Raw genomic sequence first — 13365 nt, 5'->3', positions numbered from 1 at the left:
GACTGCAAAAAAATCACATTTGTGTGGTTGTACCCTGGGAAGTCTAAGGACAAATCTTTATCCTTGTGATTTCTTGTTCAAGATACAGCCAGGGGTGTGGCTATTATGAGATGCAGTCCAGAGGGTGCAGGTCACTTAAACAGCATGGAGCTGCCAGTTCCTTCGAGTTGGGCGGGCAGCAGGTTAGAGGTATAAGCCCTGAGTTGGCCAGACAGAATTTGGGGTCCAGGTCCAGGACTTACCAGCTGGGGTTCATTGACACCCTTTGAGCCTATGACTTCATCTGTAGAGGGGTGGATAGCAGCTGCTCATCTCCTTCCTTCCCTGCCACAGTTATAAAATGTGCTGGTTCCTCATAGGGAATTAATCTGATGCCTTCCTGCCCTTCCCTCCCTGGGGGAGCCTGGCTGCTCAGTGTACCCAGCATAAGATGGTGTTTTTCGTCACCATTAGCTCTGGTCCCTTACTTCTGGCTCCATTCCTCCTTTGTTTTGGGGAATGATGGCGTGGGGCCCAGCTAGTAGGACTGGAAGCCAAATTTTTCTCCTCTATTTATTCAGATGGTAGCTATGGATGCAGCAAAAAGCAAACAGAAGTTTGACTAGATATATGAGCTCAATATTCCACAACATTTAAAGCTGGTGTCTACTTACGTAGAAGGCATCGAACATAATGTTATGTTAAAATGAGTAATGGCCTCAGCAGAAAAAAAAAGCACATTTTAAAGAAAAAGTTTGTAGCAGGAATGTTCAGATACATGTTGGTCTGATTAATGCTAGCTCCAAGTGTCTTTTCAGTAGCTCCTGACTTCCAGATCACTGTTGTCTCACGGGGTGAGTTTGGAGGAGACATGTTTTTTTTCCCTAGGCCACCGTCTTCATTTGGCACATGCGGTAGGTCTTGGAGCTAAGGAGGGCTCCATGTTTGTCTCTGGTGTTGGGGAGGATGATGTTGGGAGCAAGTGAGGAACAAGATTTCTTTGGTCCCATCAAATTGCTCCAATTAGTGAGTCTGTCCCTAGCCTCATTTCATCATCTCTAATGTGGGACTCTAAGTAGGGATTTGATGAGTTTATACCTGTGAAGTGTTCAGGAACATGTCTGGCACAGCATCAGTGCTCCTGCACCATCAGATCTACCCAGATAGATTCAGTAAGTCAATTGACAAACAGCATGCTGGAACTTTTCTGTGTCACACCCTGTGGAAAAGAAGCCCCAGATGTGTCTCTGTCCCCAGGGAATCAGTACCTAGCTGGAATAAGAAAGGGATTCCATGGAAATAAACAGAGAACATGTGAGGCCTCTGGGACCAGCCCTTCCCCACAGTGCGGACATCCTGAAGGGCAAGAAGTGCTGGGCGAGGCACGGTCAGCCAGCCCTGCTCAACCTTCTGGCAGCCAAAGCAGGAGAAAGGAGAATCTGGTATTCATTGTGTGGTTGTTTCTAATTTCCTTCTGCTTTCGAGATCCTCTTCTAAGAGAGAACAATGCCTTCCAACAGCCAGACTCAGGCTTCCTTGGCTGGGCACCCGCCCTGCTGCGGGGGAGGCCGGCGCCAGGATAGTACAATGGCCCAGCACTTGCAGGGCAGATGGTGTTTGAGGATCGCTGAGGACCGCGGGGTTGGGGACTGGTTTGAGTCTCAGCTGATGGAACAGCTGCCTCTCCCCCCCATCCCCCGCCCCGCCCCGCCCCCTGCCCCGCCCCCGGGCTGTCCGCAGTAGAAGTGTTATTTTAAACTTTCCGTTTGCTAAGGAAGGACAGTCAGAAAGTCGTTGTATACCACCAAGGCTCTTTTTTTTTTTTCCCTTAGGTGGCACTGGGGTTTGGATTCGGAGCTTCACCCTTGCAAAGCAGGGGCTCTACTGCTTGAGCCAGTCCATTTTGCTCTGCTTATTTAGAGATGCGGTCTTGGGAACTTCTTGCCTGGGCTGACCTCTAACTGTGGTTCTCCTGATCTCAGGCTCCCAAGTAGTTAGGATTTACGTGTGAGCTACCGACTCCTGGCTTCCACCAGGGCTTATGAGGCAGGTGGGTGGAGGGGGCCACAGAACTCCCTGCTGGACCTAGATCCAGAGCCAAGAAGCTGCTCTGTGCCACCACACCTCCACAGCAGGAGGCTCTTGTGGGGTCAGCTCAAAGACCGGTGCTTGCTGAGAGTCCTGCCCTGGAGCTGACATTTCCACAGCCAGGGCTGTGTCCAAGGAATGGGGTGGGGTTTCCTCCTTGCTGTCTTTATTGTTGGTTCTTTATTTCTAGGTTGCAGCACATTTATCAGTCTTTCTGGGTTCCCCTTTCATTACTAGAAAAAAGAGTGGCTGCAAAAGTGAGGGACTTACCTGTGTAAAGGAGCAAGAGAGCCTAAAAGGATACATGATTGTGATCTTCAGTCTGTAGAGTTTTATTGGGAAGGAGGCTATGAGGGTGGTAGACAGAAGGCAAGGAGTGAGGGGTATCATGATCATGAAAGGCTATGGCAGGGATCAGTTATCTTTAAGATGTAACAAGATGAGCAGAATTTTCCATACTTAAATCACTCAAGTGGCATCCTCACCTCTAAGCCATCCTTACTATTATTTGTTTACTTTTACTTATTTATGCATGTATGTATGTATGTATGTATGTATGTATGTATCTGCAGTGCTGGGGATTAAACCCAGGGCCTTGCATATGCTAGGCCAGTGCTATACTACTTAATTACATCCCCAGACCTTGGCTTTTTTTGGGGGGAGGGAGGTGGTACTGGAGTTTGAAGTCAGGGCCTCATGCTTATCAGGCAGGTGCTTTACCACTTGAGCGACTCCACCAGTCCTTTGTTGTGTTGGGTATTTTCGAGACAGCGTCTCAAAAACTATTTGCCTGGGTTGGCCCCAAAATACAATCTTGCTGATCTCTACCTTCTGAGCAATGTAGGATTACAGCGTAAGCCACCAGCATCTGGCTGCCCTTGGTATCTTGGAGACAGAATCTCGATACACAGCCTAGGCATGTATACTGATTCTTTTGTCTCACCCTCCTGAGTGCAGGATTATAGACACTCCAGCCTACTATTTGTTTATTTTTTTTGCACTACTATTTGTTTATTTTTTTTGCACATATTTAATTTTAAAACCTTGAGTTTAATTAAAAAGAAACCTTCAAGTCACTACTATAATTGAGACCCAGTGTTTTTCTGACGTACTTTGAAACAAGTACATAATTGCTAAAAGTATTCATCATGCACCACTAACATCATACTGAACACCACATGTGCTGTCTATAAGCTCTTGGCCTTACCCTCACAGGGCCTCCAGTCACGTCTGATGACGATGTTGGGGGTAAGCCTGATGTCGGCACGTAGTAAAGTGTGTTAGTGGCAACTCCATCAAAGGTGCCCCAGGGATAACACCCCCACTGCTTGACCAAACATTCCCTAGGCTTCCTATCAGCATCTCCAACATGGGAGAACGACAGTGGTTCCTTCAGAGGGCCCAGTGAGGGTCAGCTTAGCTCACATATTTATAAGGTGTTTGCAGCCATGTCTAGTGCACAGTAAATGCTCAGTGAATGTTAGCACCAGTAGTAACTTGGGAAATATCTTTGTTTTCTGGTGTGATAACAAAATACCCAAACTGGGTAAGTTCTTGGTTTCTTTCTCTCTTTTCTTTTTTGATGATACTGGGGTTTGAACTTAGGGCTTTGCCCTTGTAGACAGGTGCTCTACTGCTTAAGCTAAATCTTCAGCCCCAAGGCTGGGTAAGTTCTAAAGAAAGATTTATTTTGGCTCATGGTTTTGGAGGCCAGGAAGGTGTCAGCGTTTGTTCATCCTCTGATGAGGACCTTGTGCTGTGTCATACAATAGTGGAGAAGCAGAAAGGGAAAGTGAGGAAAAAGCACATGTGCAAGAGAGAGATGGACAGGAAGCTGATCTGCTTTATAACAGCCCTCTCTTGTGGTAAACAATCCAGTCCTCTGAGACATAAATTATTCCCATGAGACCTAATCCAGTCTGAGATTGAGAGAACTAACCCAGTCTCTTTGTCTCTCTTCCCCCTTGCTTTCTCCCTCTCCTCTCCTCCCTTGTTTTTTGGAGACAGGATCTCACTGTGTAGCCCAGGGTGCCTTGAATTCTTGATCCTTCTGCCCCAGCCTCCTGCATGCTGGGATTATAGGCACACACTACCATGCTTGGCTTTAGCCCAGTCTGTAGAGAAAAACATTAATCCATTCATGAGAATGTTGCCCCCAGGACTTAATCATGGGGCAAGTGGGGCACCCAATAGACCCCACTTTTCTTTTGGCACTACTGGGGTTTGAACTCAGGGCCTTGCATTTGCTAGGCAGGTTCTCCACTACTTGAGCCACTCCACTAGCCCTTTTTGCTTTTTTTTTTTTTTTTTTTCAAATAGGGTCTTACATTTATGCCCAGGCAGGCCTGGACCACAGTTTTCCACTTTTCCTGTAGCTGGGATGACAGCCATCATGCCCACGTTTGACCTCACCTTTTGAAGGTCTCACCACTTCTTAATACCATGGTTTTAGGACCAGCCTTCCAGTACGTGAACCTTTGGGGGACAAACTGTAGCAGATTTGGGCTGAGGCTGTCATTGTCCTCGGGATCTTACCATCAGCTTGTTTGGAGACAGGGCCAGGACAGACATTGTTCTCAGGCAATCTCTCACTCTCTGCAGCTCTCTTTCTCTCTATTGTCTCCATTGGCACGGGTGCAGCCAGGTGGCATGACTGTCCTTTCCTTCATGATCATAGGATTAAACTAAGATGTCCTCATGGCATGAGTTATCATGAAATATCCCTGATGTAATGAGTGGTCATCTTTGTCCACTAGAGGCTCAGGAAAGTGCTCCCAGGAGAGAACACTGGCATGAGTGTCCTGGGGACTGGTTGGATTTAGGCTTGTTGCTTGCTCTGGTTAGTTTAGGATTGTCTCTGGAATGAGAGAAAAGCTTGGAAGGAGAAAGGAGCCACGTGAAGCAATCCTAAGTTCCCAGTGGGACTGGAAATTCTGCCGCAGGCCCTGGGATTTTGACTTCCTGTTTGGCCTGGCACTTGTTCATCCATAGTTTTGGCTCTGACATCCTCTCCCTCCCCCTCTCAGGATCCATTTCCTCATCTGTAAAATGAGAGGGTTACATTAGATCATATCTAATACCCCTTTAAACTTGAAAAAGTGATGATTCTGTTTCTCAGCCACCCCCTCATTTTCCCCTTAGGCCTCCTGACTAAAGTGAGAAGAGGGGTAAGAAGGAAAGGGAGAAGTAAGGAGAGATGTGTGTCCTACCATTCCCAGGTCAGCCCCCACAACAAAGAATGGTCCAGTCCAAAATGTCAATAGCACAGAGGTTGAGCAACCCTGTTTTAGGAGAGGAAAAAGATAGAAAGGAGGAAAAGATTTAAAAGGCAAATACATAAATGCCTTACAAATTATAAAAGGGTAGACAATAAATGATAATGAAAGAGCAGTTTTAGGGAGAAAACAAAATTCATGGGAAAGGGTTTATAAAGGAAAGAACAGAAAAAATTGCTAGGATGGGAAGGATGTGTTGGTGAATTGGCCACGGCAACAGTGAGTAGACTTCAAGTTGCTGGCCTTAGAGTAAAACCAGTGTAGAAAGGTAATGTAGTTTGGCTGTGTTAAAGGCTTGGTCCCCAGGGTGCTGCTATTGCGAGGTGATGGAACCTTTATGAGGTGGAGCCTGGTGGGGAGGGGGGGTGGCCATTCAAAGGGGATTGTGGGAACCCAGCCCTTTCCTCTTTCTGTCTTTTGCTTCTTGACTACAAGGTGTGTGCTCTGCACTCCCTGCCATTGTCATTTTGCTCCTCCATCAGAGGCCCAAAGTAATGGGTCTGCCAATCTTGGACTGAACTCTCCAAAATCATGGGCCCAAATAAACCTTTCTCTTTATAAGTTAATTATCTCAGTTATTTCATTATAGTAGCAGAAAGACTAACACAAGAGGATTAATGTCACTCTTCCCCTTTCCTTCCTGATTTACCTTGGAAGATGCTACCCTCTGTCACAAACCTTGCCTATGGAATTTCAGCAATGTAGACAGGTCACCTGTTGATGACACACAGCAGTCTAAGGATAATAGCTGGATAGTCCAAAGACTCAGGCATTTCCATGTAGACTACCTTGGGAGCCAGTCACTGCTAGTCATCTTCTCTTTTTTCTTTTCTTTCTTCCTTCCTTCCTTTCTTTCTTTTTTTCTTCTCTCTCTCTCTCTTTCCTTCCTTCTCCCTCCCTTCCTTCTTTCTTTCCTTTCTTTCTCTCTCTCTTCCTCCCTCTTCCTTCTACAGATTGAATCCAGGCCTCATGCATGCTAGGCATATGCTCTACTGCTTAAGTTATGCCCTCAACTCATGGTTAGTTTTTCTACTAGACTGTTGTGTTTTATTGAAATAACAACAAACCAATTGTCTCCAGCTCTAGAGGAAGATGCCACATAAAGCAGGATTAAGAGCAGTAAACAAACTGCTTGTGTAGTGCATGTCTATAATCTTACCCAGGCAAATTAGAGAAACTCTGTCTCAAAAGTAAAATAAAAAGGGCTAGGTGCATAGCTCAGTGGTGGAGCGCTTGCCTAGCATGTACAAGGCCCTTGGGTTCAATCCCTAGTACCACAGAAATAAATAAGAGATAATGTCTTCATGGCCTTAGAGATGGGCAAAATTTCTAAAACAGGAAACAAAGATCTGTAACCATAGAAGAGAAATCAATAAATTGGACTTTATCAAATTAAAATCCTCTCTTCATCAAAGGCACAATTTAAAAAATTAAAAGGTAAGTCTCAGACTCAGAGAAGATATATAACTGCCAAAGTATCCATTCTAGTATAGATGAAGAACTACTGTGATTACACAAATCAGTAAGAAAAAGACAATGACTAAATAGAAAATGGGCAAAAGACTTGATGAGACTTTCACAAAATAGGCTACCCAGATAATCCAGTCTTTATAAACACTGTGAAAGGGAGTCCAACATCATTACTCATCAGGAAAATGCAAATTAAAGCCACAAGGGGATACTACTCCACACCTAGCAGGATTGCTAAAGTGAAAAGATGCACAATACCAACTGTTGTTGAGGTGTGGAGCAACTGAAACTATCATGTATTGCTGCGTGGAGGAGTATAATTGTTTCGGAAAGTTGATGGATTCTATTCAAGCTACAACCTAGCAATTCTACTCCCAGATATATATTCTTAAGAGATGAGTGCTTGTACCAACAAAAAACTATGTACAAGAATGTTCAATAGAGGATTGGGCATGATAGCTCATGCTTGTAATCCCAGATACTTGGGCGGTGGAGATAGGAAGGATTGCAGTCTGAGGCTGGCCCCTAGCAAAAGCTTTAGACCCTATCTGAAAAGTAACTGAAGCAAAAAAGGCTGAGAGTGTGGCTCAAGTGGTAGCGTGTCTGCCTAGGAAATGTGAGGCCCCGAATTCAAACTCTAGTACTGCCAAAAAAGAAAGTAAGAAAGAAAAAAAGGAATATCCAGAGGAGTGTCTCCAAACTTGAAACACCCCCAATTCCCATCAACAGAAGATTGGAGAAATGAGTTATGCCACAGTCATACATCAGAATGTTACACTACAATGAAAAGGTGATGCACCCACTGAGCTCATGAATAGCAAGTTCAAAAAGAGGCAAAGCTAATACTCTGTGATGAGTGAAACCCTAGAAGGTCTGGTGGGATATGAACTGGGCAGGTGCACAAGGAAGCATTTTGGGGTGTCAAATATTCTAGGTCTGGACTGGAGCCGTGGGTTCATGAGTACATATGTATATTAACAATGACGGAGCTGTTTGTTTAAGATTAGCATTTTATATTCTTTACTGAATGTATATTACACTTTTATTTAAGAACATAAAAAGAAATGCAGATGTTTATTTTTAAGGAAAGCATAACAATAATTATTTATTGGACACTTCATATGTACCAACTTGCTATATATAGATTATTTCACTTAATCCATCCAAACTTTCAGTCAATCAGATGTTCTCATTTGACAGGTAAGGAAACTGAGGTCCACAGAGGTGAAATAGTTTGCCTAAGTCTAAACAGCAAGCCAGGACTTAAAGACCACATTCTTAACTTGGAATCTTGTTTTAAAAGTAGTTTTGTAATATTTTTACACTGGCATTCATTCATAATGAGGGGTTTTATTGTGTTGATTCCATACTGCATTCAGTGAACTTTGAACAAGTTCACTCTCTCCATCTTATTTCCATACTTCCCCCTTTTTCAGTGTTTGATGGGTTTCATTAGCTGTCTCTGTGAGTGCAGTGTACTTTGATCCTCTTCACCCCTTAGTATCCTTTCCTTTCCCCTCCCTCTCCTGCTGATCCCCCAACAGTCCCCTTTTACATTCGTGTCCCAGTATCATCATCATAGCATCATTTCATGTCCTCACAAATGAGCGAGAACATGTGATATTTGGCTTTTTGAGTTTGGCTTATTCACTCAACATGATGATCTCCAATTCCAGCCATTTCCAGCAAATGACCCAATTTCACTTTTCTTTATGGCTGAGTAATATGCTAATATACATTATATATATATATATATATATATATATATATATATATATACATACATATACACTAGATTTTCTTTTTTTGTGATATGGGATTTGAACTCAAGGCCTTGCACTTGCTAGGCAGGCACTCTACCATCTAGCCATCATTCATCAGTTGTTGGACCCCTTGATGACTTGAAATCTTGAGGGTGTTTCATGGTTTTCTGCTTTGCCTACTATCTCTCTGGGCATTGGGTATTGTGGAAACCATTTTTTAAAAAAGTGGGACTGTGGTTTGAACTCAGGGCTTCAAGCTTGCAAAACCAGTGCTCTACTGCTTGAGTCAAGCCTGCAGTCCATTTTATTCTGGTTATTTTGGAGATGGAGGTCTTGAGAACTATTTGCCCAGGCTGGCCAAGGTCCTGATCTCAGCCTCCCAAGTAGCTGGGATTATAGGCGTGAGCCACTGCTTCTGGCTGTGGATACTGAACTTCATCATGGGTCCTGATATTCCAGGAACAAATCCTGTACCTTCTTCTAAGAAATGGACCCTTTATTAACCCTTTCCATGAATTTGTTCCAATGAAAAAGGAACCACAGCTCCCCACACATGCTGTTCATCCTAACAGTTCTGTCATAAATTCTCTAAGAATGAAAGAGATTGAAAGAGGTAGGCTATAGGGATCAGGATGGCGAGCCAAGTCTGACTTCCAGCTCTGCACTTTTTAAACTGTGAGGTGCCTGGGCAGCTATTTAACTTCTCAAAGCCTTTGTTTCTTGGTCCGTATGAAGGGGAGAAATTACCTTACAATCTCATTGTGAGGAGTAAAGGAGGTTATGCATAAGAAGTGCTCAGCTCTGGGCTGATGGAGTGGCTCAAGTTGTTTGTGCACCTGTCTAGAAACCATGAGGCTCTGAGTTCAAATCCCCTAGTACTGCTAAAAAAAACCCTGCTCAGCTCAGCGACAGGTTCATAACAAGTTTTTAATAAAGAGTAGCATAGAAATGTGAACATTTATTGGTGCCCAGTTCCTTCCAAGCCTCTTACGGATGCTGCTTAGTGCCTTTCCCCTCTGTTAGTCCATTTTGTGTTGCTATAACAAAATGCCTGAGGCGAAGAAGATTATAAAGAAAGGAGGTTTATTTGGCTCATATTTCAAGGGCATGGTACTAGCTCTGCTCTGGGAGGACTTCATGGTGGATGGCATCACAATGGCAGGAGTATGTGTAAGAGGGAGAGATCATATGGCCAGACAGGAAGCACAAGGAGGGGCCAGTCTTGTTCCTTTGTAACAACCTAGACAGAACTAATTTCCATGAGAACTACATCGAGTTCTTCCAAGGGCAGCATCCCCAGTACCCAACTGCCTTGACTACACCCCACCTCTTAAATGTCCCATCAGACCACTGTCCAAACCATAGCACCCTCTAAACAAACCAATACACATTTAAAATTAGAAGCTCGTGCAAATAATTTCTCCACAAATGTGCACATGCTAAAGGAATGGGGCAGAAGGTCAGGGTTGCAGGAAGGAAGGAGAGGGAGCTCATTTTGAATGAGATTGGTCAGACAATGTCTCATTTGGGTGGCATTCCAAAAATGGGCTAGAATTTACTCACAAATTAGGAGGCAGAAGGGATGGACTTCCTAGAGAGCAAAGTGAATTTTGGGAACGGTGGGTGTCTAAGACTTGCGCAGGAATCAATGCAAGATGATGTTGGAAAGGAAGACTGGCTACAGATGAGGTCCCCTGAAGAAAGCTGGGTCTTCCTGTGGAAAAAGGGTCACTGAATGTTCTTGAGGTGTAGGATGAAGCCAGAGATGTGCAGGTCAAGGAATGAGGTGAAGGAGATTGGGCCAGGAGGGCCAGAGGAAGTTCAGGTGGTCATGGATTGGGTGACTCAGGATAGAAGAGGTGGGACAGAAAGGAAGGGGTGGGAAGGTCACCTGAGGTGAAGAGATTCTGAAGTCTTGAAGCTGATTTCCTGGATCTGGGAAGCAGAAAGAGGAAAGTGGAGAGAGAAAGTCACTTTGGAGATGATAATGAAAGAGACTTCCCTTTTTCCTTCCCTCCCTCCCTTCTTCCCTCTTTCCCTTTCTTTCGTTTTTTGAGACAGGGTCTCTCTGTGCAGCTCAGGCTTCCTCAAACTTGTGATTCTCCTGCCTTTGCCTCTCAAGTGCTGAGATTAAAAGTGTGTACCACCAGGCCCCTCCCCTCTCTTTCCTTCTATCTCCCTCTCCCTCGCCCTTTCAATGCTGGGGATTGAACCCAGGGCCTCCCACATGCTAGGTAAGGACTCTACCACTGAGCCTTAACTCACCCCAGCCCTTGAAATACATTTCTTAATGGCTCAGGCTAGAGGTGGCGGACTTCTTCCCAGTTCCTCACTTTCGTTTGCTCTTTGGATGTTCTTGAGAACACATTGTCCTCTTTTGGTCTTGGGCTTGTGTGGGGGCACCCAAAGGACAGACATTGGCTTTTCACAAACTTCCTTTCCACCCTTGCTGCATGGAAACCACACAGGGAGAGGCACGTCCAGATCCAAACAGAACCAACAGAAGTTTCCAGATCCTTCTACCTTCTACCAAGGAGTGAGGGGACCTTTTCCCAGCCTGTGCAGAGTGAATAGTCTCCTGATTTTATGAAGAGGTGCAAGTAGCATTTTGAATAAAAAACCCCCTCTGTTGTTGTTTCACAGGGCTGTAGCAGTGGCCAGGAAGAAAACCGCCCCCTCTGAAGGTTGTTTTTGTGACCGTTCTTTGGAGCATTGTTCTAAAAATGGGAAATTACATCTTGCCTTGCCAAAGGAAACAAACACCTGCAGTTAAAGGGATACCTTCCACAAGGTGGCTTTTTGGAGCAAGTGGGATTATAGCCACAGCTGGTTCTGGATGGAGTCTGCGGCAAAAGCTCTGTGGGTGTGTTTCTTCACTTGCTAGGGACTGGGGGTGGGCACATGTTTGCAGCTAGGGTGGGCTTTGGCAGCTATGGGGTGCAGGTGATTAGCCACTTATTCACCCAGTAAATATTTTTCAAGCATTCATTCTGTGTCAGCTCTGTTTTTATTTTATTTTGTTGTGGATTTTTTTTTTTTTTTTTTTTTTTTTTTGAGAAAAGTTCTTGCTATGTATCCCAGACTGGCCTGGAACTCACGTCCAACTGTCTCAACCTCCCAAGTGCTGGGATAACAAACGTGAACCACCAATCCAGCTAGACCTGGTGGTTTCAGCTGTTTACTTCCCTGGGTTGTTAAAATCACCTGCTATAGGCAGGTGGCTTCTTGTCACATTTTTTTTTTTTTGTCTTCAGTTTTCATAATGAGCACATGACTGCTGTCTCTACAGGAATGAGGAACCAGAGAATCTCAGCGCATTCCCTCTTTCCTCTTTTTTCCTTTTCCCTCTTTCTTTCCTCTCCCCCAGACCCATTCTCTTTCTTCTTCAATAATCAGAAGAAACAGTAATTTTTAACATGTTAATCAGTATATGCCTTTAGGCACACGGGTTTTCAAAGTGTCCTGTAACTGGGGCACAGTCTGAAGTTCTTGTTCTATGGTGGTAGACATGAAAAGATAAGTTCTAGATTATATGGTTAATATTTAACATTTATTGACATGGATGTAATTGCAAAATAATCAGACCTTGAAATTTATCAAGTGTGAATTGAATATGTTTCAGATGGATTTGTGGTTAAAGGAGAATCTGGTTTTGTAATCTGATTTAATTATCTGGAAACAAGAAATAAGTCACTTGCCTGTGACTCAGGTGGCAAGTGTCAGGCCCTGAGTTCAATTCCCAGTACTGCAAAAGGAAAAGGAGGAGGAGGAGGCAGAGAAAGGGAAGAATGAGGACGAGGAGGGGGAGCAGGAGGAGAAGCAGCAGCGGCCAGGACTCAGTGAATTTCAAACTTTGTAGAGTTTTGGTTAGAACTTGCTGCCCCTGCTATGGGCCTGAGAATAACGGAGGGGTAGTCTTCTCTGGGGACCAGTGTCATCTCTCTGGGACAACTTGATTATTGATGTGATCCTGCCTGGAGACACAGAGAAGGAATAAAAAATTTCAAATTCTGTGATGTACTTTACTGTCTTATTTTCACTTCGTTTTCAACTTCTCACTAGAGGCTCAGAAGTAGACTCAGCTAGTACAATCAAGAACATGATGCAGGGTTGGTGGAGTGGCTCAAGTGGTACAGTGCCTGCCTAGCAAGCAGGAGGCCCTCAGTTCAAACTCCAGTACTACAAAAATAAATAAATAAATAACAAAAGATCATGATGCAGACTCTCATTGGAGTGATTTGTTCTCCTTGTGTTTACCTGGATTTTCTGAAAAAATGTGGAGCATACCTCTCTGGAGCTCATGTTCTAGAGAGGGCAATAGATGGGATAACAAGTCCCAGAAAGCTAGATGCATAGAGAGAGCAAAGATTAGGAACCGCAGGGCAGAAAGAGCCCTGAAGCCTCAGGGCACCGGATGCAAGATGTGCAGAGAGCAGAAAGAACCCAAGAGCTGAATCTTGAAGGAGTCTTTGTTTTTTGAGAAGGTCTCGCTACATAGCCCAGGCCAGCCTCGAACTCAATAGATAGCCCAGGCTGGCATCAAACTTGTGATCTCTACATCATGCTTTGGCCTCAGCCTCCCAAATGCTGGGATTACAGGCATGTGTCACCATACCTGGCTTGAAGAAATATTTTTATTTAACAAAAATAGAAGATGATTGGCTAAATGTGAAAAAAAAATTTTTATGTAACCTCGGTTGGCCTGGAAGTCACGATAAATCATGAATTATTTTTTAGTATGGTTATGTCCCAAATATTGCAGGGGTCATGAAGGATGGGGATTAGTTCTT

The 13365-nt window shown here is 44.2% G+C and overlaps 1 protein-coding gene and 1 long non-coding RNA gene across 2 annotated transcripts in view; one reads left to right on the top strand and one right to left on the bottom strand.

Moving 5' to 3' along the window:
- The window catches only part of Ahnak (AHNAK nucleoprotein), a 94085-nt gene extending 81499 nt beyond the window's left edge, over positions 1-12586 (top strand). The window contains exon 6 of the mRNA XM_074047197.1: positions 11219-12586. Coding sequence (XP_073903298.1) covers positions 11219-11226 — 8 coding nt within the window. The 3' untranslated portion in view covers positions 11227-12586. The remainder of the gene's footprint in view (positions 1-11218) is intronic.
- Positions 9642-11131, bottom strand: LOC141413843 (uncharacterized). Its single transcript, XR_012438786.1, has 4 exons — positions 10841-11131; positions 10467-10510; positions 10139-10289; positions 9642-9815 (listed from the first exon to the last, which is right to left on the bottom strand). It is a non-coding gene; the product is annotated as an uncharacterized lncRNA (long non-coding RNA).
- Positions 12587-13365: the final 779 nt, after the last annotated feature.

Source organism: Castor canadensis, chromosome 1 (genome assembly GCF_047511655.1).
Source record: "Castor canadensis chromosome 1, mCasCan1.hap1v2, whole genome shotgun sequence".
In the NCBI taxonomy this organism is placed as follows: Eukaryota; Metazoa; Chordata; class Mammalia; order Rodentia; family Castoridae; genus Castor; species Castor canadensis.
The sequence above is the reverse complement of the archived record's forward strand: the minus strand, read 5'-3'. Positions and strand labels throughout refer to the sequence as shown.